The sequence below is a fragment of the Motacilla alba genome, chromosome 1, assembly GCF_015832195.1.
Source record: "Motacilla alba alba isolate MOTALB_02 chromosome 1, Motacilla_alba_V1.0_pri, whole genome shotgun sequence".
Classification (NCBI taxonomy): Eukaryota; Metazoa; Chordata; class Aves; order Passeriformes; family Motacillidae; genus Motacilla; species Motacilla alba.
Window position 1 is genome coordinate 25,046,388 of NC_052016.1, and position 25,144 is coordinate 25,071,531.

A 25,144-nucleotide genomic window follows, 5' to 3' on the forward strand; every position below is an offset into this window, starting at 1 on the left:
GGCGCGGCGGAGACTACATCTCCCGGCAAGCCTTGCGCGCCCCCTTCCTCAAGCTCCGCCGGCTGGCAGCCGCCATCTTGTCTACCGGCCTCAGCGACGGGGGGGGGTAAGGTGCGAGCGGCGCAGCGGGAGGAGCGAGGGAACTATGCTGGCGTCTCTGGCGTTCTGCCCGCTGCCACAGGGGCTGGCGCGGCTCCTCCGAGCGCGGCCATGGTGGTCGCCGTCACGTGCGACCTACGGGACTGCGGCGGCGGCTGTAGCTGAGGGGGTCGGGGCCGCCCGCCTGCGGCTGCTCCCGGTATTGGCCGCCAGGGGACGCCGTGGGCTCGCGCCGACGCCAAGCGCGCGGCCGTCATGGCGGATCGCTGCCTGCAGGGGGCGACAGGGGGGCCTGGGGGGGGAACCCCCGGTGGCGGGGCCGGTGCCCGGGAGCTCTCCGCTGGCTGTTCCGCCAGGCCCCGCTCTGCCGACGGGGTCAGGCCCGGGGGGCTCTCCCTTAGTTAATAGGCCAGGCCTAAAGGGGACCAGCACAGCCAGGAGGCCAGGGCTGCCTGTTCCAGGCCTGGCCCCCCTGCAGACACGCCGGCCACCTGCCACCGGCCTGGCCGGCACTGGCTGCCTTGTGCCAGCAACATCGTCCAGCCTTATGGCATCCCTCAGAGAGCCGACGCCATGGCCCTCAGGTGTAGAGCAGCACTCCTGTCATGCGGGAGACCCCGGCGGGCGTCAGAGTGGAGCTGGGAGCTGCTCCCCGGGAGCAGGGCTGCCTGCCCTCATCGCTGCGCTGGCTTACTGCTACCTGCGGGACCGCCTGTCCAAGGGTGACTATCGCTGCTGGGGCCGGCCCCAGGGCGGGAGGAGTGGGATGCAGGACAGAGAGTCCTGTGCCCTTTGGGAGGGGATGTAGGGTCCCTCCTTGGGGATGGAACCTGCCTGCTGGCTGTAACCTGGGAAGCTCTCCAGGGAAGGGTTATCCTTAACACTTTAGTGCATAAAGGGGCTCCAAGAGAGCTAGAGAGAGACCTTGGACATGGGTCTGGAGAGACAGGATAAGGGGGAATGGTTTCCCACTGACTGGCTTCTTCTAACCCTGAGGGCAGGGTTAGATGGAATATTGGGAAGAAATTCTTGCCTGTTAGGTTTGGTGAGGCCCTGACACAGGTTGTCCAGAGAAGCTGTGGCTGCCCTATCCCCTGAAAGTATTCATGGACAAGGCTGGGAGCAGCGTGGTCTGGTAGAAAGAGTCCCTTCTCATGGCAGAGAGGTGAAATGAGATAAGCTTTTAGGTCCCTCCCAGCCCATTGCTTATCCCATTTCCCAGAGCTGGGTGCTGCTCTTCCCTTCTCTAGCCAGGGGGTGTCATTCTGACTCTGTGGTAGGAACACTTCTGTGGTGTCTGGAAACCTCTAGCTGAGGCTGACACCTTGGGGTGACAGTGTCCACTGCCCTGGGATGCCTGCTGCATCCTGCAGCACCCTGTTCTCAGAGTGTGTGATGAGGGGCTGGAGTCGGTCACCAAGACAGCGAGGAGTTCTTAGATAACCTGCTCACAGGAATAGGCTCTTGCTCACTGGGATGGTCACTGAGAGCTCTGAGCAGCAGCAGCCCCTGCACATTCCAGGTTAGGATGTCCATGTGTGTTCTCCATGCTAACTCCCTCCTGCCTTCTTTCTGCATTTCAGAGGATGCTCTTCTGGAAGCTGCAAGGATTAACAACGTTTCAGAAGTCAAGAGGTGAGCAGGGTTCTGAGACATGAGAGCAGTCTGCCAAGGACTGGGAGGGCAGAAAAACCCTGTCAGCACACGGAGAAAGAAGGGGCTGGCTGCTCCCAGCCCCCATAGGTTGCTCTCCTCACCCTCTCAGATCCAGAGTGGGTGGGGAGAGATGGGGAACACCCTTACTTGTTGAGTAGGAGGTGGATTGCAGATCCTTGTGCCGAGAGAGGACAGTGTAAGGCCATACTGTGCAGATGTGGACGTACCCCTGAGAGCGACACGCTGCAGAAGTTCATCTTTTGGGGTCTGTTTCTGAAAAAACAGCCCTTGTGGGTTCCTCAGCCTGAGCTAGGAGTTCTCCAGGGGCCTTTTGTCCCACAAGGAGCAGAGGAGAAAGTTCCACCCAGCCAGGGAAGTGAGTGGCTGGGTGACCAAAGATATAGCAGTTAGGGAGTGGAGCATCTCCAGAGCTCCTGTCCCATGGCAGCAGGCTTTTTGTCCCAGTTGGCTGCGCCTGCCTCATTGGGGTGGTGCCATGGCACCTTTCAGGTGCATCTGGCAGCGTTACATTCCCTGAGGTGGTAGCAAAGGGCCAGTTTCTCAGGCTCAGCATGTGACTAGTCCCCAGGAGGCATGTTCTTTCTGCAGCCAAACCTCCAGGGAGGGACTCAGAGGTTCTCTGGGTGGTTTGTGAGCAGCAGTGCCATGTCACTGACATGCTCCAGTGACTGCTCCACCTGGTGCTGGGGACAAACTCTGGGACTCTGGGAGGAAAGCAAGTCTCCCCTAAAGTGGGAAGAGAAGTATGAGAACCTTGGAGCTGCTTCTTGAACAGATTCTGGCACTCCTGCCTGGTCTATCTTACAATGCCAGAGGTCTCCCAGGTCCCAAGTGCTGCCCTCAGCCAGTATAGAATTCAGACTTTTTGGCAGCCTGGCAGCTTGTGTAGGATGGGAAGAGACATTGCTGCTCTCCTGTGTACACCACACGTGTGTTTCTGTCTCTGGCTGAGATCTCCCATGCAGCACAGGCACCTGAGGAGGTAGGAGCTGCCATCCCTGTGTAGAAGCAAAGGGAAGAGATGGATAGGTGCAGAAGAGGAGAGGGAGAGGAGAGCCCTCTTGGCCTGCAGCCAGGGGATGTTCCATCCAGTTTCCAGGATCTTGGATGAAGCGCCTGCTTCTGCTGCACCCCAGGGCTGAGATCTGGCCTAGATCAAGGGCCAAAGAGGATATTGGTGTGCAGCTAATTGGCACATGTGTTCTGCTGCTCATAATTGCAGGAAGCTGCTGTTTAGGGATGTCTGGGTGATTTGTGAGCCTGGTCAGGCAGATCAGCAAGAGGGATGCTCTGTGCTCCAGCTGGTCAGGGCAGGGCTGGTGGCTGTACACCATCCTGCTGGGTTGCACGTCTACAGCTTCTCCCTTTGTTTTGGTGCTCTGTCACAGAATCACAGCATCATTTGGGTTGGAAAAGCCCTCTGAGATCATTGAGCCCAACCATTCCCCCAGCATTGCCCAGCCCACCACTAAACTGTGTCTCCAAGTGCCACATCTATATGTCTCTTAAATCCCTCCAGGGATGGGGACTCCACCACTGCCCTGAGCAACCTGTACCAGGGCTTGATGACCTTTTCCATGGAGAAATTTTCCCAATCATCCAACTTAAACCTCCCATAGCACAACTTGAGGCTGTTTCCTCTCATACTGTCACCTGTGAGAATAGTCTGACCCCCACCTGGCTACACCCTCCTTTCAGAGAGTTGTACAGAGCGAGAAGGTCCTTCCAACCCTCCTTTTCTCCAGGCTGTCCCCCAGCTCCCTCAGCCACTCCCCATCAGCCCCTTTGGTCCAGACCCTTCAGCAGCTTCATTGTCTTTCTCTGGACCCACTCCAGCACCTCAAAGTCTTCCTGATCATAAGAAGCCTAGCACTGCACACAGGATTTGAGGTACCTTGCACAGTGCAAGGCAACAAGGATCTGCCTTGGGCTTGCTGACCACACTGTAGCTGATACAAGTTAGGGTACCATTTGCGTTCTTGTCCACTTGGGCACACCTGGCTTATGTTCAACCACTGTCAACCAGCCCTCCCAGGGCCTTTCCTGCTGTGCACTTTTCAGCCACTCTGCTCTCATCCTATATATCTGCACAGGGTCATGGTGATCCAGGTGCAGGACCCAGCACTTGACCTTATTGAACCTCATACAGTGGCCTCAACCCATCAAGCCAGCCTGTCCAGATCCCTCTGCAAAGTTTCTCTAGGGCCTTCCTTCCCATCCTGTTCCCTGTGGGGCTGGCAGCCCTCCCACTGTTTGAAGCTTTGTGCCTAACTCTGCTTGGCACATGCTTTTTGCTCCTGCGAGAAGCATGACTGGTGAAAACGACTGACTCGCCCTGCTGCTGGCAGTTTCAGCCTCAAACATGATGGAGAGACTGGAGCATCCCTCTTACAAGGAAAGGCTGAGGGAGATGTTGGGGCTGTTCAGCCTCAAGAAGAGACAACTTCAGAGGCAAACTCATCTTTGTCAGTGTCTACAGGGAGGTTGTCAGAGGATTGACCAGGTTCTGCTCCATAGGGCCCAGCAATGGGACAAGAGGCATCAGGAGAAACTGGTGCACAAGAAGTTCCATCACAATATGAGAAATAACTTTGTACTGTGAGTATGACAGAGCACTGGAACAGCCTGCCCAGAGAGCCTGTGGAATCTTCTTCCTTGGGGATATTGAAACCCCACTTGGACACAATCCTTTGCAGCCTGCTCTGGGTGAACCTGCTTAAGGAGAAGGTTGGACACGGTGGTCTCCAGAAGTTGCTTCCCACCCCAACCACTCTCTGATTCCATGAATCTCTTTACAACAAACTTCCACAGCCCAAGATTGCCAGACCTACTGCAGAGCTGACAGAGGAGATACAAACAGTCTTGCCTTCAGTGCTGTCTTCACCTGCAAGGGGTGAAGTTCAAATTGAGCTTTGACAGGGCAGGAGTGTGACAATCCAGCTGGGCAGCCATCCATGGAACATTACCTGTCCTGCCACACTGCTGTCCCCTGCCTGCACTGTCCCCTGGGGTGTCAAGAGAGGCGAGGCTGTGCTGGTATTTCTTATACAGCTTCAAGCTTGTTTGAAGTGGGATGCTGATCTTTTCCAAGTGCCTTCAGCTGACACTGGTCATGGTCCTTTACACATGAAAACATCAGAATACAGTTACTAGGAAATACAGTCTTAGTCTAAAGTGTGAGAGAGGGTGGGAGAAGAAGAAGATTATGAGATCCCACCTAATGTATGAATTACAGAAGGATTTGGGTTGGAGGGGACTTTGAAGCTCATCCAGTTCCAGTCCCCTGCCATGGGCAGGAACATCTTCCACTAATCCAAGTTGCTCCAACCCTGTCCAACCTGGTTTTGAACACTTACAGGCATGGGGCAGCTACAGCTACTAGCTCTGGGGCCCTCGTCATGAAAAGGCTGTGGAGCTGCTGGTGTGAGCCCAGAGGAGGCCATGGAGATGCTCCAAGGGTTGGAGCCCCGCTGTTCTGGAGACAGGCTGGGAGAGCTGGGGTGTTTACCTGAAGAAGAGAAGGCTTCTGAGAGAGCTTGAAGCCCCTGACAGTGCCTAAAGGGGCTCCATGACAGCTGAAGAGGGACTCCAAGGGCATGGAGTGAGAGGGCAAGGGAGGATGGCTTTAAACTGATGGAGGGCAGAGTTAGATGGGATATTGGGAAGAAATTCTTCCCTGTGAGGGTTGTGAGTCCCTGGCACAGGCTGGCCAGAGAAATTGTGGCTGCCCTATCCCTGGAAGTGATCAAGGCCAGGTTGGATGGGTCTTGGAGCAACCAGGTCAAGTGGAAGGTATATCTTCCCTTCTAACCAGGGGAGGTTAGAACTAGCTGAACTTTAAGGTTTCTCCCAACCCAAACCATTCCATGATTCTGTGATTATTCCGAGCAGTGATTTTTAACTCTGAAAAAGAACTGGCCTTTTAGGCATAGCAGACAGACCTCCCCAGAATATACATTTGTGTTGCTGTGGGAAGAATGCATATCCACAGGCTGAATCCAGTCCCTTTGCTGTAGGCTTGCCTCTACCATCTCTGGCTCCTCTGACCTTCCAGCCAAGTTTTCTCATCTCTAACCACTTGTTGAATGCAGGGAACCAGGCTGAATTCTTCACTGAGCTGAAAGAACATGCTAACTTCTGAGAGCATCCTCTTTGGAGCATGTGGCAAAGCAGCTCTTCCCTCCAAGCCCTTCATGCTGTTGGCCAGCACAAAATATAATACCTACTTGATAGTTAAATAGATAGTTTAATTTCCCTCAGCCTCAGTTGTTCTGTGCATTTGGAGGGAAAGCAAGAAGCAAAGACATAAAAAATGCCCACCTCACTCCCACTTGTGTTGATATTCAGTATTAATATTGATTCTTTGTGTTCCAGCTTCGTTTCTAAGTAAGCCATTCCAAAAGCACAGGCTTTCAGCAGTTTTCTCACCAGATAAGCCTGATGAAGCAGTGTTTTCCTCAGCCCTGTGCAGCTGTGACTCATGGAGACACAGAGCATGTGTCAGATGGCTGTTATCAGCCTCATTCCTAACAGCAGGCAGCCACTCAAATCTGTGTGGTAATGAGATCTGGAACTGACCAGGTGCTCTCCTGCTCTCACAGGGATCCAGACAGCCGTGGCAGTGGGGCAGGAAGCTCCATGTCAGTTGCTTCAGCTGAGTCTGCTCTCTCCAAGCTGATTTTTTAGTTGAAGGAGATGCAGAAACTGCTAAGTCAGGCTTGATTGCCCCAAACAGTGATCTCTTGATTTTCAAGCAGCACCACTCATCTTGGCTCTGACTCATCGCAGTTCTGCCTCCTCCAGACTGCTTGTCTCTTCTCCCTTGTTTGTAAGCAGCACAGCTCATTGAGCAAATTTCCCCCATCCCTGTCCCTGGAAGTGTTCAAGGCCAAGTTGGACAGGGCTTGGAGCAGCTGGTCTGGTGGAAGGTGTTCCTGCCCATGGGAGGGAGTAGGAACAAGATGAGCTTTAAGGTCTCTCCCAGCTGTAACTCTTTCAATTCTCTCCAGTTTGGGGGGGGACTGGGGGTACAGTCCCTCAGTCTTTTGTTTGCCTCCTAGCTCAAGTGTTCATTACAAGAATTCAGAGACTGCATTTTAATTCAGAGACTGGGTAAAAAATCCCTCTGCAGTGTGTCAGGCTTTGCTTACCTGGAACATCAGATCATTGAAAGGCACTGTGTGGAGGTGGTGGGCCTTTATGGGAGCCGGTATCCCATCTTGTACCTGCTGAAGCATCTCCTCTCACAGAATAGTTCGGAGTGTCATGACTGAGGCTTGAGGGATGCCTGAATGCTTTGTAGGGTGAGCAGAAGAGTCACGTCGTTGGCTCCTGGCCACTAGCCATCATGCACCTTATCTCAGTCCTGAACAGCTGTGACACATCTTCAGCAGTGGTAGTGGGAGCAGGTTGGAGACAAGATTGGGAGATGATTTATAATTATATTTATTTCCATTGCTCCATGCTTATGTGATGTTGAGCCTGCATTTGTCTGTGTGTATCTGAGTTACAGACAGCTACAATTTTTAGGATAAAAAGATGTTTATCATGTAAATGTCCCCTTAAATCTTTTCTCCTAAATGACCAAATTTTCCAGGACTGTGTTTCAGTGAAAGTTTTGTTACTGATTATTGAGTTTGGATTTGCCTGTGGCTGCGGGAATTCAGAGCAGATACAACAGCCCAGATTTCTTCATGTTGGCAATGAAATATTGGGGGAGATGTATGTGTGCTGTGCTTTCCTGTTCTAGGTAGCTGGAAAACTGCCCTTTTTGATCTGCTTCTTGGTGTACTTTGGTCTCCCAGGATTGTTTGAGTTTGCACACCGAGTCACAGAGCAGTGTCTCTGCAGTCAGCGCCAAGCCAACCATGGGAGACAGGAGATCTCATGCTTCTTTCCAAAACAGCTGTAAAGCCCGCAAATCCCAGATCCTTCTCTCTGGAAGCAGACACCAACACACCTGGATGCATGGGAGCTTCTGAATGTCTGGAATACGCCTGGGAACCATCACAGGGTTAATTCCAGTTAGTGGAGATGTTTATCAGCAGGGCTGAGTGCAGGAAAGCCTCCTGAGCAGCTCTGGGTTTGGAGGACAAGCAGTCCACCAGCATGGACGTGGCCTGTACAACCAGGGGAGCAATTATTCCACTTTCCTCACAGCTCAGGAGTTAAGGGACACCTTGGAAGATGTGAGGTAGCAGGTTAGAAACATGTTGAGTGCTTGCTTACGCAGCACATAAACTGTGAATGTTGGTGGATGTGAGGGAGTCTGACATTTGAGTTCAGACCTGCGCAGAGTAAGTCGAGCAGGTAACACATGCCACCTCCAGTGGCATGGATTGTCAGAAGTTAGTGTATTATGCTCAAATTCCTCTGCAAACATGATGACTCATTTCCCACTTACACTGCTGGCCTCTGCCAGAGCAGGTTGGCAGGCTGGTAGGGTATTTTTATGGCACACAGCTCAGCTGTTGCATTGGGGTGACTGAATTGGGGCTATCCATGTAAGGTTTCACATTCTCTTCCAAACCTGGTGATGCCAACTGTCAAATCACAGAAGATTTGGGTTGGAGGGGACTTTGAAGCTCATCCAGTTCCAGCCCCCTGCCATGGGCAGGGACGTCTTCCGCTAATCCAAGTTGCTCCAAGCCCTGTCCAACCTGGTTTTGAACACTTACAGGCATGGGGCAGCTACAGCTACTCACATGTCTGTATTAGCCTTTTCATGCTTGGGTTGTACCTCTTTGACTTTTCCCACTCCATGTGCTTCACCCATGGTGGTTTTGCCCACACTTTGTGCCCCCAGACCAACTATCCTCTAGGAGTTGGCTTTACCTCCTGAAACCTGGAATTATAAGAGCTTCCCTTTGATTTTGAAATTTTTTTTCCAGATGTTTCTCCTTGGCCACTGGCCTCTCTGCATGGCCTGTTTTGCTGTCAGGACTAGGGTTACCAGGATTCCTCCAGGATCCCCCATGTCCTGGGAACAGCTTTCCTGCCTTGAGAGCTGCAGAGAAATGCTCTTCCCTTCCCTTCCCTTCCCTTCCCTTCCCTTCCCTTCCCTTCCCTTCCCTTCCCTTCCCTTCCCTTCCCTTCCCTTCCCTTCCCTTCCCTTCCCTTCCCTTCCCTTCCCTTCCCTTCCCTTCCCTTCCCTTCCCTTCCCTTCCCTTCCCTTCCCTTCCCTTCCCTTCCCTTCCCCCCAATGTGCAGGTCAGTATGTTTTCACGGAGCACCATGGTGTGTTACTGGCCCTGCAAAGGTGGTGAGGGGTGAGAGACAGCAATGAGCTCTCTCCAAGAATACAGCAGCCGCATCAAAGGCTTTCAAGCAGTTTGCTGTGTCCTCCTCTCCGAGCAGATCCTTTCCCTGGCAGGAAAATCTAGCAGGGATTGTGTTTTCATGTTCCGGGATATTCAGTTGGGATGTTTTTCTTCCCCCCTTCTTCTGCAAAGCAGAGGGCAGTTCCCAAGAGGGTGAGCACATCTGAGGGTGTCCCACACTCTGCAGTTAAACAGTGACATATTGGGACAGGGCTGGGGGAAATGTCTAAGAGGCTGATAAAAACAGAAGCTATTGTTGTTGCAAAAGTTCAAGTTTCCAGCTTCCTCTTCCTCCACCTGTCAGTATGGAGTGCTGGGCATGCTCCCAGCACTGAGCACAAACTCAAACATGCCCTCTGGGCTCAGCAGTGTCACCGAGTCAGTCACCCAGAACCCCAGTGACGGGTGAATAGAAGGCACATCTGTCCGGGGGCAGTGGGGGGAGAAGGCTCATCGCTGCCGATGTGGGCTCTTTATCTCTTCTGCGGGATCAAAGTGCTAAAGCTTTGGGAGCTGCTGTCTTGAGGTAAAATAGGGCATATGCACAAAGCAGTAGGTGCTGCTCTGCCCAGATTGCTTCAGCAAATTCCAGAGCAGACAGTGATGTTCATAGAGACAGGGAATCACAGTTTGAGTTGGAAACAACCTTAAAGCTCACCCAGTTCCAACCCTCTGCTGTAGACAGTGACACCTTCCACTAGACCAGGTTGCTTCAAGCCCCATCCAGCTTGTCCTTGAACACTTACAGCGATGAGGCAGACATGGCTTCCCTGTGCCAGGGCCCTACCACTCTCCTAAGGAAAAAATTCTCCCTAATATTCAGTCTAACCCTGCTGTCTGTCAGCTGTCTGCCCTAAAACCATCACAAAAAAAAAGTTTTATTGAAATCCCTTAAATATGAGTACTTTCCCAGTCAGAAACAGCACCAGTTCTGGTTTGGGGTTCTTACCCTGACCGGGCCTTGAATTGCAGAATCCCAGGAGAGTTTATGTTGGAAGAGACAATTAAAGGTCATCCAGTCCAACTCCTGCCAGGGGAAGGGACATCTTGGTGGCACCACTGCAGTCAAAGAACAGTTTGTCATTTGAGAAACACTGGAAATGGCGCTAATAGAGCTGTATCTCACTCCTAAGGAGTGAGAAACTCCTTAGGAGGGGAGTGTCCTGGATCTTACTTGGTTAAAATGTGGATAAACATCCTAAACATTGATCAGAGGATTTTATTTAATTAAAATAAAATACTCCTGCTGGTAAATACATTTGGCTGTCTGGGATCTGAGCAGTGGTCTTGGCTTTATCGATTGTCATATCATTAAATCAGGCGGAGAAGAAATAAATGGTGGGCCTGAAGACCCTGAACATAAAGTTCAGTTATCTGAAAATCTGTTAAGTTGCTGAGCATCTTGCAATGATTAAAAAAAAAAGAAAAAAGAAAAAAGTGATCCAGCTCCTAAATGAAATGTCAATGCATATTATGGTAGATGGTATGATACAAGTAATTCCCTCACTGGGCTCAGTGATGTGGCATTCCAGATGCTTATGATGGTCTAGATTCCTGAACGGAAAACTGCTTGGCTGATCCTAATACCTTTGCTGCAAGCCTGTAACCTAATCCTACAGGAGAGGCTCCAGCATCCTTCCTGTTGGATGCACGATGATTAGACAGGTTTGACTGCCAGACTAGGATCTTTTTTGTTGGTTTTTTTTTTTTAAAGGATGAAGATAATTCGTTATTCAATATGTCCTTCCAGTGTGTATGTAGAGAAAAAAAGCCTTTCAGTACTCAAAGGTATTTTTCAGTGGTTCCAAAGTGCCTTGAGAATTCTAAAATCACAGGATGATAGAATGGCTTTGGTTGGAAGGGACCTTAAAGATCATCTAGTCCCAATCCCTTTACCATGGACAAGGACACCTCCCACTAGACCAGGTAGCTCAAAGCCCCATCCAACCTGGCCTTGGACACTTCCAGGGACAGGGCAGCCACAGCTTTTCTGGGCAACCTGTGCCAGGGCCTCACAACTTCATAGGGAAGAACTTCTTCCCAATATCTAATGTAAATCTTTCATCTTTTAGTTTAAAACATCATCTTTTTTATTTTAAATAAGGGCTGATGTCTTGTCCTTTGTCTCAAAGGGAGATACTGAAGAGTTACACTGAAGGTCCCATTTATGAGAAAACAAAGGTAACAGGAGAAGGGAGTTGACTTCACACTGACATATGCAGGGTTAGATTGTATATTGGGAAGAAATATCCATTCACATGGCTACCCCATCCCTGGAAGTGTTCAAGGACAGGTTGGATGGGGCTCGGAGCAAACTGGTGTAGGGGAAGGTGTCCCTGGCTGTGACAGTGGGATTGGAACTGGATGATCTTCAAGGTCATTTCCAATCCAAACCCTCCCATGAAATGTTAAAACTCATGAAGGTGAAAAATTAAGACTGACTCTTTGCAGCAGAACAACCCAGTGGCTGGCAGAAGGTGACCAGGATGGTCTCTCTGCCCCTTTAATGTAAAATCATATAAATACCATGGTCAAGTGCAAATGGGCCTGATACTTTGCAAAATTACATCAATTAAACTCTACTGAGGATGTTAATCAGTGATTGGTGTTGGGCTTTAAGGCTTTTATTGCCAGGCAAAGGTTCCCAGCCTGAAGGGGTTTGTGTGCCTCCATCCCAGCATGGCTGATGCCGTCTTACCTGCAGTTTTGGTGTTGGGGTTACAGTGCCCCTTCTGGGTTCTTTTTTCAGGCTCCCTCTCCCTTGTCATCAAGATGCCTTTATTTCCTGGATTTTCTGTGGCTATTAGGCTGTCACAGTGACAGGCTGTAGGAAGGGGGTGATGTGAATGTTCAAATTGAATCGAATTGTACTGCTTTCAAATGACTTTCAAATGGCCAAGTAAATACAATGAAATTCAGAAATTACTTGGACATGTGGGTCTACACCACTCTGGGAGACAAGTGGAAGGGGATTGGGCATCACAATGTCTGGGAAGGGATTTTTGGAAGCTGTTAGGGTGAGCCAGGGGAGACAGTAAGATCTCTGCAATTGCAGCATCCTGAGCTCTGGTGCTGGTGGGAATGGCTCCTTAGGGTCGGAGAGAGCTGGGTGTGGAGTTCGTTCCTGCAGTGGCAGTGAGTGAGCAGTTTTCCAGCTGAGGGAGCAACTCCCTGTGCCTGCACAGAGGACACGGCACACATGGTGGCACAGATGGAGCTGTGGTGTGGATTTCTGCTGCAGGCAGTGTCCTTCCAGCTGGAACAGGTGATGGTGTGACCAGCAGTAGCCATGGGTCCGAGTCAGGCTACCTTATCTCTGTTGTGAGTGCAAACACCTCTGTAAGTGGAGCTGCAAAGGGAACTGATCTGTGCAGATAGCAATCTGCTATCCCCTGTGTGTCTGGGCACATCTGGCCTCACCAGGATGGAAAACTTTGTGGCAGCACAGGGATATTTCTTCTTTCAGCATTCTGTTGTCTGAGAGTGCTCTTCAGGCAGCAGAACTGGCAGCACACTCTTGGCATTCACTTGCAGGGATGTGGTGCTGGCAGAAGGAGAAAGCATAAGGATATATCACAAATTCTTCATAGAAAGGGCTGTCCAGCCCAAGCACAGGCTGCCCAAGGCAGTGGTGGAATCCCCATCCCTGGAGGGATCTATTAAATCTATTAAATGTGTGGATGCAGCACTTGGGGACATGGGTTAGTGGTGAGCTTGGCAGTGTTGGGGGAATGGTTGGATTCAATGGTCTCAGAGGGGCTTTTCCAACCCAAATGATTCCATAATTCTACACCATACCCTGCAGGGGGCCAAGGCTGCTCTTGTGCAACTGCCCAGATGCGTTTACTGAGCCACAGGATAATGCAGGAGCTGCAGCTTGACCAGTGTTAGCTGTATGCAGGGCTGTGTAGATCCAAACCCCCGTAAGGCTGTAGGTGAATCATCCCTGCTCTCCACCATGCTGCTGGGTGGTTCTTCAGGTGTGAAAACCAGATAGAAAGAGGAAATAAAAATTGGATCTGGAGTGGATTCTGTGTGAAAATTTGTTCTTCAAGTATCAGACTTCTTTGGACCAAGGTGCTGTTGTTGACCTGCCAGATAGTTCATTACCATTGAACTTTAAATTGTAACCCTGGTAAAGAGAGCATAAAGCTTCTGTTGGTGCTATGATAATTTACAGTGGTCACAGCCTCCTGAATCACAGTTGGGAGCTACAAATGGAGGCTGCCAGTTATGATTCTAGTATTTCAGCTATTAGGTTTCTGTCCAAGTGTGTGATGAACAGTTCAGAGCATCCAGAACCACAGCACTAGCGCTGGCCACTCCTTCTGTCAAGAAAAGGGTGGTCAAATTGTCCACCCAGACCCATTACCTGTGTATCATACTACCACTCAAGTCAGAAGAGTTCACCAACGTGCTTCTGCGTAGAGCTTGGCTGAAGCCATCTGCCTGTTGGCTCTCAAGCCCCAGTCTCTGTCAAATAAGGCAAATAGTTCAGCTCTAGAGGAATACAGGCTTTTTATTCACATGATGTTTATCTAGCTGGTTTGTCCAGTCAGTGTGGTGTACTGCATTCAGCTGTGTTCAAGATACCAGCCAAAGTTCAGGCATTGCTAGTTGGAAATAACTTTAGGATTATCATACCATATATTGTAGCACTGAAGGGTTTGGTTGGGAGGGAGCTTCAAGGCTATCTAGTTCCAACCTTTCTGCCATGGGCAGGGACAGCTTCCACTAGACCAGGGTGCCAGAAGCCCTCTCCAACCTGGTATTGGACACTCCCAGGGATAAGACAGCCACAGCTTCTTTGGGCAACCTGTGCCAGGGCCTTACCACCCTCACATCAAATAATTTCTTCCTGTTATCCCATCTAACCCTGTCCTCTGGCAATGGGAAGCCATTCCCTCTTGTCCTGTCACTCCAGGCCCTTGTCCAAAGTCCTCTCCAGGTCTTTTGGAGCCCCTTTAGGCACTGACAGAGGCTCTAAGTTCTCCCTGGAGCCTTCTCTTATTCAGGTTGAATACACCAGGTGTCTCCGTATATGAGTGTATTTGTTCCTTGGGATAAGTTTCTAGTGAAACTACTGTGAAGGTTTCCAATGAGGTGGAGGAAGGTTGGCAAGACACCCTGGATATATCTGTGAGTGTTCCCTGGACCAGCATTCCTCCTTTCCTTTTTTTTTTTTTTTCCAACTATAGGAAGAGGAACATGGTTCATTTACCTCCTTTTCACTCCTTCCATCCCTGCACTCTTAACCAGTGAGAGCATTGCCACCAAAGCAGACCAAGGGTGAGGAATTTGGAAAGGCTGTCTGAATTCAGATGTGTACCTCTCTAGGTCCTTAAAGAGGTGATCTGACTTGTTCAGTGCATGCAAGCAGTCACACCTGACCTTGACTTCCTTGCCTGGGATTCTGGGCCGAATTTTAGGACTTCAAGTGTGGTTCTTGCACAGGTGGAACATGGCTGCTGTGTTCACTTCTGTCTCTCTCAGCAGGGAGTTTAATGACAGCTCTTCCCTGTTATACCTGTGTGGAGGATGCACTGTGCAGGGACAGTCTCAGCCAGAAAGGAAGATGGAAAAGCCTTAATATATGAAAAGGGAGAAGGATAAACCAAGGGGCAGAGAACTGCTGTTCTTGCATGGTCCACCCTGCTTTCTAAGGCCTGATTCCCTGTCTTGGTACTGGGAGCACCTTGCTCCTGCAAGAAAAATAGGTTCGTAATCATGGATTTGCTTGTGTAGAGGGACCTTTTACACAGGCAGAAAGTGTCAGGACAAGGGGAAATGGCTTCAAACTGACAGAGGGGAGATCTAGATTAGATATGGCAAAGAAGTTCTTCCTTGAGAGGGTGGTGAAGCCCTGACACAGGTTGCCCAGAGGAGCTATGGCAGCCCCCTCCCTGGAAGTGTCCAAGGCCAGGTTGGGCAGGTCTTGGGGCAACCTGGTCTAGTGGAAGGTGTCCATTCCTATGGCAGAAGTGATTGAACAAGGTGGTTTTCAAGTTCCCTTCTAGCACAAACCTTTCTGTGAATCATTCTGTGATTCTATGACTTGAACATGCAGGGTTTAGAGTTTGTCTCATTTAACTTGAGCACTGTAAAATTTGTGTCTCAATTCTGAACTTCCTTTCTTCCTTGTGGTGTGCAGAGAGAACCATCGTTTCATATTGTCTGGGTTGGGCACATGTTTTAGGTTGAGCTAAAGTACCTGCTGCAAAAACCTGTCCTTTGCCATTATCTTGCAAAAGTTGAGAAAATTTCGGAGACATGAGTATAGTTTGGTTCCTAGTATTTTCGGTGGTTGTCTTATTTGTTCTTATGCTTTACAAGAAAACTGCAAAGTATCTGCAGGTGGCATGGGCTTGTAGGTCCACTGAGCTACTTCTGAAGCCTAATGGGTGCTTTGCAGCCAAGGGATTCAAATGTCATTAGAATTCAGGTTTATCAGTTTTGCTGCTGATTGGCAATTTGGAAATTAGACTGAACAGAATAAATAAATAGACAAACAAACAATCTAGAAAGCAAGATGTTGGCATTGCACCCTTTGAAAGGAGTGGGATTGCCATCACCTGAATGTTTGTTTAAGTTTGGTCACCTTTGAGAACTGTATTGAATCAACTTCACGTCAGGTCTTCTGGGCCGTGCAGATCCCTGCACAGTAAAACATTCTGCTTTCCCTCATTAGCTCTGGGATGCTTGAGGTGCTCTCTTTGTATCTGTTTCCTTACCATATCTCTCCCCTTTCCAGGCTGTTGGAAGAAGGCGCGGATGTGAACGCAAGGCACAAGCTTGGCTGGACAGCTCTCATGGTGGCAGCCATCAGCAGGAACTCCAGGTATGTGCATCTCACATCGTGGTGACTCACTTCAGCCTTTTCCTAAAGTCATACTGAGCTCTGTAGAGGGTTCTCATAAAGTTTGGGATGTGTTGTGAGGCTTAACCCAAGGGAGCTTGTCCCTCTCCTTATGCTGAGTATGTGGTGTGACAGATCAGGGCAGGCTGCTCCCCAGTTCCATGGATGTGACAGCTGAACTGATGGTGCCATTCCACACCAGCTCTCAGGTTTTGGCCATGGATGAGCCCATACTTGTGGGATGTTGTTGGCGGTGGGTACCCCACCAGCCAAAATCGCTCCTGTAAGAACTGTCCTATATCTTCTCACTGGTGATGGTGTCACTGGGGCTGAATGCTGTGCCCTTGCTCCACAGTTCCCATGATGATCGCTCTGGCTTCTTGTAACCTTTTAAAGACACTCCTAAATATATTCAGTCTACAACTAAATTCAATTAGGTTTTTTATTTAAGGAAAAAAAGAGAAAAAGAAATCCAATTTTGGAAAATGTGGGACAGACGGGAGAATGAGCTTTGATGTTACAACCTCTCAGGGATGCTTTACTTAGTCACAAGTTCATAAGCAAAAAAGCTTAATTACTTGGGAAAACACAGGATTAAAGCAGTGCACAAAGGCTGAATATCCGCTCTCGGGTGACACTATCCCAATCCATGCGCTGAGTTCGTGTGTGGTGCAAACTTTGATGTGTGCTATGACAAGCTGAAAGTCGTGACCTCCTCAGGGAGCTCCTTAAAACAGGCCCAGAGGTGGGGGTTTGCGAATGTTTGTTTAACTTTGATGTCCGAGCAGCAACGGGCTCTGTTATTTGCCTGTCCATGAAGGGGTGGGCTTGGGAGCCTCCCACCTTTCCCAGTGGACAATGGTCAGCAGCAGAGTGTGACGACTGTTGACCATTCCAAGTGACTGGTGAAGCAGAACAGGACTTCCCGAGTTGCAAAGGCTAAGGGGAGACAGGGAGAAAGGCTGTTCATGGGACAATAATTACCTAAAATCAGGCCTAAAATCAAGTGGAAATGCTAATGAAAACATCTTGACAGTAAAAAATGTGTGGACTCCGGTCTGGTCCCTTCTGAGAGGGCAGAGTCATTGCCACGTCTGTCTTTGTTGTGTACCTGGCCAAAAGAAAAAGGGTTTGGCTGTGTTGGACAAATTCTGTTTATTTTTCCCACATTTTAGATGAATACTGACTTAAAGTGAAAATTAAGAAGACCTTGAATATACCTGAAGCTCAGTATAACTTTTCTCCAGATAGCAGAAGAGTAATTGGATACTGTTGGACTTGGTGATCTTAAAGGTCTTTTCCCACCTTTGTGATTCTGATTCTGTCCTTTCTGGAGGCAAACATAAATGCAAGGTTATTCCGTATGTAACAGCTCCAGCATTGTGCCAGGCAAGGTTTTGGCCCTCGGTCCTGTTTCTAGACTTGTAATTTCCACAGTGCAGAGTGGGAAATGCATTGAGCTGGAACATGACCCACAGAGAGTTAGAAATTCCTTACAAATGGTTTGCTAATGGACCTAGTCTGAAGGGTGAACTGTGTAACTGAAACTAGATGTTGTGGCCAGGGTGTAATGGGGAAGGGAGGAGTCAGAGGCACAAGGATGCAGGATGGTTTTGTTTATAGAGCATGGTCCCTCTGTAAAAGGTTATGCTCTCAATTTGCTTTCTCCAGCCACAGCAATTGATCTCAGAATCAGAATCATGGGTTGGAAGGGACCTTGAAGATCATCCACTTCCACCCTTCTGCTGTGAGCAGGAGCACCTTCCACTAGACCAGGTTGCTCCAAGCCCAGTCCAACCTGGTCTTGAACACTTTCAGGGATGGGGCTGCCACAGCTTCTCTGGGCAGCCTGTGCCAGGGCCTCACCACTCTCTCAAGGTAGAATTGCTTCCCTGTATTCAATCTAACCTTGTCCTCTGGCAGTGTAAAGCCATCCTCCCTTGTCCAACTGCCTGTGTAATCCAACTGATGTGATGGATTTGAACTTGTTATGACTTTTGATCCTTCGCCCCTCAGGCCAGCAGCCTCTGGAGAGGTGAGCTGGGCTGTCCCTGACTCAGAGATGGCTGAGGTGCAGCCAGCTGAACAGGACCTACAGGTGCTGTTTGCCTGCAAAAAGATCAAGGTCATTCCAATGTTTAACTTAGTGGCTCTCTCACCACTTCCTATTTTACGGCTCATGATACCTCCATAGGTTCCTCAGCATGGTTTTGAAGGGCTGGGTTGCTGGGAACTGAGATGAGTGTTTTCAGCTAATAAAAAGGAAGCCTTCATCCTCAACGCCTTTCCAAAGGTGTTTTTCAGAGAGGAATGATGTTTTCAGTCTCCACTGTGCACTGGAGATTTCTGTGACCTGTCCTTTAGCTTTGTCATGTTTCCCAATTTCTACAGCCCTCACTCTTCCAATTAGACAGCCCCAGTCCATCTGTTTAATTTAATTCCAGAGGCACTGCTTTAATGATTTCTGTCAGTTGCCATCAGCTACAAGATGAAATCCAGTGTGCTGGAAGGCAAGTTTGGGGTCCATCTTTTCTTTTTACAGCAAAACAATAATCATCTTCTTCCTCTTGGAAATGTCTTGTATCCAAAATGTGGGGAGGCATTAAGAAGCATTCTGCAATATTCCCATGGATAGGTCTCCAGAGGGAGACTGGTGTCTGCCTGGGAGGGGAGATACAGTAGTGGATCTAGTGGAGACAGATATTTGGGGTTTCTTTTTTACATGAGACAGAGTCGATGTCCAAATTATTTGGCTCCATGATGATAGATGTTATAACTGGGTTGTGGGCTAAAGACAGATCAGCTGTGACCATGTTTACAGCAGCAAAGGAAGGTTTTATGCTTTAGTTCCCATTGCTGTGGCAATTACTGTGGCATTATCATATTTTTAGTATTTAAGCTTTCATTAAATGCATACTCAGAGCTTTGTGGGGTTTGTGCATTTGTTAAAACAAGTAATAAAGCTATCATAAATGAAACCCCAAAGCAGGTAGGACTTTAACTGTATGTCTGTATTCTGTAGAATAGTGACCTTTTCTATATCTGGTTATCAGCTGCTCCGGTTTTTATCATTTCCACAGAAATAAAGTGACAGTGAAATATCAAGTCATCTTCTCAGCCTCCTCTGCCTCCTCTGAGGCAGAGAACTACTTGTGTGGTAGGGGAGACTAAGGCGCAGAGCAGCATGGAAATTCTGAGTCCCAGTAGGAGAAGTTTGAGTAGTTCTAAAAAACACTGGAACCTGTTTCTGCTCCCATTCAACCACATTGGCACAACCTCTGGGGAGCAATTCTGAAGGAGGAGGCTGGACCATGAGCACGAGTCTCATGAGGAGTGGCTGAGGGAGCTGGGGGCCTCAGCCTGGAGAAAAGGAGGCTCAGGAGTGACCTTCTCACCCCGTAAAACTCCTGGCAGTTGGGTGGAGCCAGATGGGGGTCACTGTCTTCTTCCAGGTAACAAGGGACAGCAGAAAAAGGAATCAGCCTCAAATTGTGCTATGGGAGCTTCAGGTTGGCTATGAAGGAAAATTCCAAGCCTGAAAATACTGTCAAGCCCTGGAAGAGACTGCCCAGTGCAGTGGTGGGGTCACCATCCCTGGAGGGATTTAAAAGTCATATGGAAGTGGCACCTGGGGACAAAGTTTAGTGGTGACTTTGGTAGTGCTGGAGATCATTGAGTGCACTCAATGATCTCAAAAGGGTTTTCCAAACTAAATGGTTCTGTGATTCTGTGATATTAGGGCTTCTAAAGTTTTCTGCATGGCTCAGGTGGTGGGGAGGATCACCTGGGTGCATTCACAGCGGTTCCTTTCTCAGAATCCAGTTCAAGTGCAGTTCAAGAGTTCAAGCCTGTGCAAGGCTTTCACAGTAGCAGCAGCAGCAATACCCATGTTTTAATTGGGTAGAAGTGCTCAAGCCCTCAGAGCATTATTTTGTTCCCCTCTGGACTCACTCCAGTAGCTTCATATCCTTCTGATTTTGGGTGGCCCAGAGATGGAGGCAGCACTGCATGTGGGGTCTCACCTGAGAGGAGCAGAAGGCCAGAATTCCCCTCTCCTCTGCTGTCCATGCCGTGGGACCAGCCCAGGGCATGGGTTTCTGACAGTGCACTGTCAGGATATGTTGAGCTTTGTCTTCCTGTTTCACTGGGGGCTTTAACCTCGAAATTCCTCTTGACTCTTCCCCACATCATCTACTCATCTTCATTTTCTTTTTGCAGCTTTGACTTCCTGCACACCCTTTCTTCTTCTGCCTTCCTCTTCAGGTCTGGATCTCTTTGCATTTCTTCACTATTGCTTCTCAGCACCTTTCTTCTGGGAATGACCAATGTCACGTGTCTCCTCCCTGAGCCTTGGCTCTCCTTTCCCTTCTCTGCCTTTCTGTGAAGATCAAAGGAGCTGTGGGTCAAAGGTTCTCCCATGGAACTAGAACCAGCAGGGCTTGGGCCAGTGTGGCCTTGTCCCATCCCTCACCTTCCTCCAACCCTCCTTAGGGAGAGGAGTCAGGAAGTAGTTTGTTTCTTGCCTCCATGTACATTGCTGGGAGCTGTGCCTCATCCACACGTGCATTGAAGATGCTGTATGGCTGTTTTATATTGGTAATGACAATTCCTCATGCACTGTGATATTCTAGTGGGTTTGTTCTGAGATTGGTGAAGGGTGACTGATCTGGAGCTGTTCCCTGTCTACAGGCAGTGACATGATGAACTGGGGCAGTCTTGTTGTCTATATTAGGTACATACATCTGTTCCATGGGGGTTTTTTCACTCTTTTCACTTTAGGCAAGTCATTCAGAGCTGTCTGCAGTGGAGCTGGAGAAATATCTGAGTACCTTTGAAAGAAGATAGGGCCCAATGTGTCACCTGTCAGAGAGCTGAGGAGTTGGGCGTGGGTTTCAGCTGTGATGACAGAACGTTTGGAGGGCCTGATCCTACAGACTGGGTCACTGACTTTCAGCCCCTCCCTTTCTGGGTGTTTTTGATGAACAGTGACCACTTGGCTGTTCCTGCAGCTGTTACTCACACCTCTGCCTTGGCAGTGTCCCCATCTCAGACCCCGAGGCATGAGTATCCCTGTTTTCAGGGATGAACACCATCTGATGTCTTGCAACTCGGGCACAATGTGATACTGTCAGTTTAGCAGATTCCTGCACCTCTCCAAGTATGGAAATGACTTCTCTTCATACTTTCTTACTGCTCCAGGCAGGGAGCAGGGCTTCTAACACTCCTCAATTCCCTTGTGTGCCTTCACCATGCCTCTGAAAGATGATTCACCCATGTCACACTCTTAAAGAAAACTGAAGAATATAACAATTACCACCCTTCAGGATTTATTTTTTCTCTTTTTTTTGGATTCCATAGTCCCTTTTTATTCCTTTTTGAGGAGTCAATCATTTTTATCTGGGTTAATAATAACATATCACAGTGCAAGGGATTGCTGCGGCTGCCTGGCTTTTTGTGCCATCGGTAGACTTAAACATGCTCCTGGGAAGGCACACATCCACATTTAGCTTCATCTGAGTAACAGTTCCTCCCAGCCCTCCTGCTGTGCTGAGTTTTACACAGTTAAGATATAACCACACAAGGGTCTTCTTTGTGTCCAGGCAGGACATGTGGCTCCTGCCAGAGCTCAGGGCAGCCGCGTATCAAAACCCAGCCAGGCGTTTGCATTGTGCTGATAACACACGGTCATGGGGGATCACCAGGCTTCTTGGTTCACCAACCCCAGCTGCCGGCGGTGGTCCAGGCATAACATCTCTCTTGACGCAGCCCCAGTCACCTCCCACCATCTCACCATTGATTTCCCCACCCCCTGTATTGTATATATGTATTTATTTATTGAACAATATGTTGGTCCAGCCATTACAAGCAGAAAGCACTTTGCCCAGTCGATTGAACTGCCCAGCCAGCTCTAGCTCAGCATTGCCCTCTGAGTCATCACCAGGGTCAATTTAGATTTATATTCATGCTGATGAATAGGCTCTGCCTCTAATCCAATCAAAACTTGATCAGCAAATTAAAACTCAGCTTGTTGAGGCTGTTGAGCACAGGTGAGTTATGGAGGAAAGCTGGAACAGCCCAGCTGGACAGTGGCATCCCACTCCTTCTGGGATCTGGAATAGGGTATTGTTCTGCCCCAGTGCCTCACAGCAAAAGGAAGAGCACAAAAAGTCTATGGGCCAGAGAATCCCTCATTTGAAACTCACTCATCATGGGATGGTTTGTGTTTGGAAGTGCCTTAAAGCTCATCTCATTCCATTCCCCCTGCCATGGGCAGGAGCACCTTCCACTAGACCTGGTTGCTCCAAGATCCATCCAACCAGGCCTCAAACACTTCCAGGGATGGGGCAGTCACAGCCTCGCTGGGCAACATGTGCCAGGGCCTTGCTACCCTCGCAGGGAAGAATTTCTTCTCAATATCCCATCTAACCCTGCCCTCTGTCACTTTGAAGTCATTCCGCTTGTCCTGTCACTCCAGGCCCTTGTCCAAAGTCTCTCTCCGCCTTCCTTGGAGCCTCTTTAATCACCTGATTTTGCAAGTCCCTTCCTTTTTTCCAGGAACATTCACATGCTTTGCATTGCTGAGTACAGTTCCTTTGCATTTTCATGGCGCTGTTACCTTTCCTACAGGGTAATTTGCTTGAATGTCCCATTACCTGCAAATTGGATAGGTGCAATTAATAGCTGTGATTCCAGGAGTCTAGCTGATGGACAAGTGTTTGGAGGGGTCGGCACATCCCAAAAGCAGGAGATGCGATTGAAAGATGATTGAAAAGGAAGGCTGGATGTGTGATGTGTTCTTATTAGACTAGTGCCAGTATTTTGGCACAGCAAATTTTGCCAGGAAGTGATGATATCAGTGCTTATTATTAAACTTGAGCCTCCCAGCCATCGTAAGAGCTATGGAAATGTTTGTTACCACAGGGAATATGGTGCAGAGGGTAATTCACAGGGAGAGCAGAGCAGTTCTGCCACCGTCACCTGCTACACCACTCTCAGACCACCTTGCATCTAGCAGTTGTGGTCCTCTGCTCAACTTCTCACAGAAGGTCACATCCCAGAGAAGAATGCTGAACATGTAGGCAGTGGATGAAAAGGGCTTCCTGAGTATCCGAGAGCACATGGAAATAGTATCTAGTGATGGAGTGCCTGGGAAGAAGAACGCTCATTTCAGTGTAGTCACTGAGGGCACAAAAGGCAGATGGATGGAGTTATCAAGAAAATGACAAATCCTGTTTTACCATATGACTCGCTCAGTACCTGTAGCTCACTCACGGGCTCAATGTTGTGGATTCAAGTCCTACACTGGGACTTGGGATCATTTCCCTTAAAATAAGGCAGATTCAGAGACCTGAAGGTATATCATAGCCTGTGAGCTAAAATTGAAGTAGAGGGGTCTCTTTGGTGGTAATAGCCATGAGAAGGGGGTCCAAGAAGGGTGGTTTGACCATATCAGAACCTGTGCTTCCAAAGACTTTAGTGACCCGTGAGGCTTGGCTGCCTGGTGGGGATGCTGGAAACCCTGATTGCAAGAATCATAGTAAGCCAGCTGCTAGGGCAAGATCATTAAAAGCTTAATTGAAGCATATAATTTCTTGACTGAAGGAGTTGTCCAGCCCTGTCACTGCCAAGGCAGTGGCTGCCCAGGGCAGTGGTGAAGTCCCCATCCCTGGAGGGATTTAAAAGCCATGATTCCATGATTCTATGATGTTTTCTGTTCAGTAGGTAGATGTCCATCTCTAGCAGTACGGAGGTTGCCAATACAGGTCCCATAAAACAGCAGGACATAACCTGCCCCGCCATCTTCCATCCTGTGCCTCCTGCTTTCATGGGGACCTCCTCTTCGAGGTCTTTGATGCAGTTCTCGTGATGACTGGGTTGACCACAGTAGCACCAAGTACTGGAGATGCAGGATGTTTCCAGAGGAATCCAGCAGTGGATCTTCCAGAAGAACTTTGCACAGATCACTGTCCTGTGCTAGAGCTTTCCAAACAAGAAAGACTGGATGTGGTGCATCTCCCTGTGTTCTACAGTCTTTGACAAATGGCACAGTGCCAGATAGATGTTAAGGGTAGGTCTGTCCTACCTAATGACCAGAGGTGGGAGAGCCTGGGCGGGTGGCCTGTGGCTTCCTCTATTCAGGATGTCCAAGGCCACGCACTTGGCCTCACAGGGCTTTTCTTGCAGCCAGACCGCTTCCTTGCTTTGCATTTTGCTGCAGCCATAGAGGGCAGTGGTGAAGGTCCAAGTTCTGAAGCAGAGGTGGGAGTGGAGCTAGGCATGCTGAGCAGCCCTTCCTAGAGCTGCTGAAGGAATTTCAGGATACATTTTGTGCCCCTGTGCCTTATCAATGCTCCTAAGGTAGTCCAGAAAAATCTACAGGCTTGTTGTGGCACTCTTACATGGGATGTCCTCACTGATACAGCCTTAAGGAGCAATGTAACAAGATAGTGTAGACATGTCTCTTCTGAACATGAAACAGATATTTGGATCAGTGTCTTTTCCCTGGCATCACATTGTCTGTTCTCAGATCATAGTGTGGCCTGGGGGTGGGGCAGGAGGTGCACTACCATAGAGGCCTGAGGATGACACAGTGAGGTTGTCTCACTGGAACTGTACTGAAGATTATGGGTTATCTTGCACACTGACCCTTCAAACAAAATCAAAACTACTTAGTGAACTGAGAGAAAACTCAGGCTCATTGAAGAGGTTTGTGTGGTAGAGAGGGAGCGCATCTGTGATGAAAGGCTGCTCTGGGCTTTATGGCTTCCACTGCTGATGTCTGAAAGTAGGTGAGGTGATCCACCATCAAGAAAGATGTCAACCTGTTGGAGCAAGTACACAGGAGGCCATGGAGATGCTCCAGGGACTGGGGAGAGGCTGAGACAGGTGGGGCTGCTCAGAAGAGAAGGCTCCAGGGAGACCTTAAGCCCATGCCAGTGTCTAAAGAGACTCCAAGAGACCTGTAAAGGGACTTTGGACAAGGGCCTGGAATGACAGGATGAGGAGGCGTGGCTTCCCATTGACAGAGGTCAGGGTTATATGGGATACTGGGAAGAAATTCGTTGTTGTGGGTAAGGTAAGGCCCTGGCACAGGTTGCCCAGAGGACCTGTGACTGCCCCATTCCTAGAAGTGTGGCTTAATTGGATGGAGCTTGGAGCAGCCTGATCTCATGGAGGATGTGCCTGCCTATGG

At 49.2% G+C, this 25,144-nt stretch overlaps 1 protein-coding gene across 3 annotated transcripts in view; it reads left to right on the forward strand.

Annotated features, from left to right (window-relative positions):
• Positions 1-57: 57 nt before the first annotated feature.
• CLPB (caseinolytic mitochondrial matrix peptidase chaperone subunit B) overlaps positions 58-25,144 on the forward strand; it is a 74,676-nt gene continuing 49,589 nt past the window's right edge. The window contains exons 1-3 of one of the 3 annotated variants that reach the window (XM_038128499.1): positions 58-821; positions 1,683-1,734; positions 15,847-15,933. In XM_038128499.1, coding sequence (XP_037984427.1) covers positions 146-821; positions 1,683-1,734; positions 15,847-15,933 — 815 coding nt within the window. In that variant the 5' untranslated portion in view covers positions 58-145. The remainder of the gene's footprint in view (positions 822-1,682; positions 1,735-15,846; positions 15,934-25,144) is intronic. The other 2 variants (XM_038128491.1, XM_038128482.1) reach the window with 2 other exon arrangements.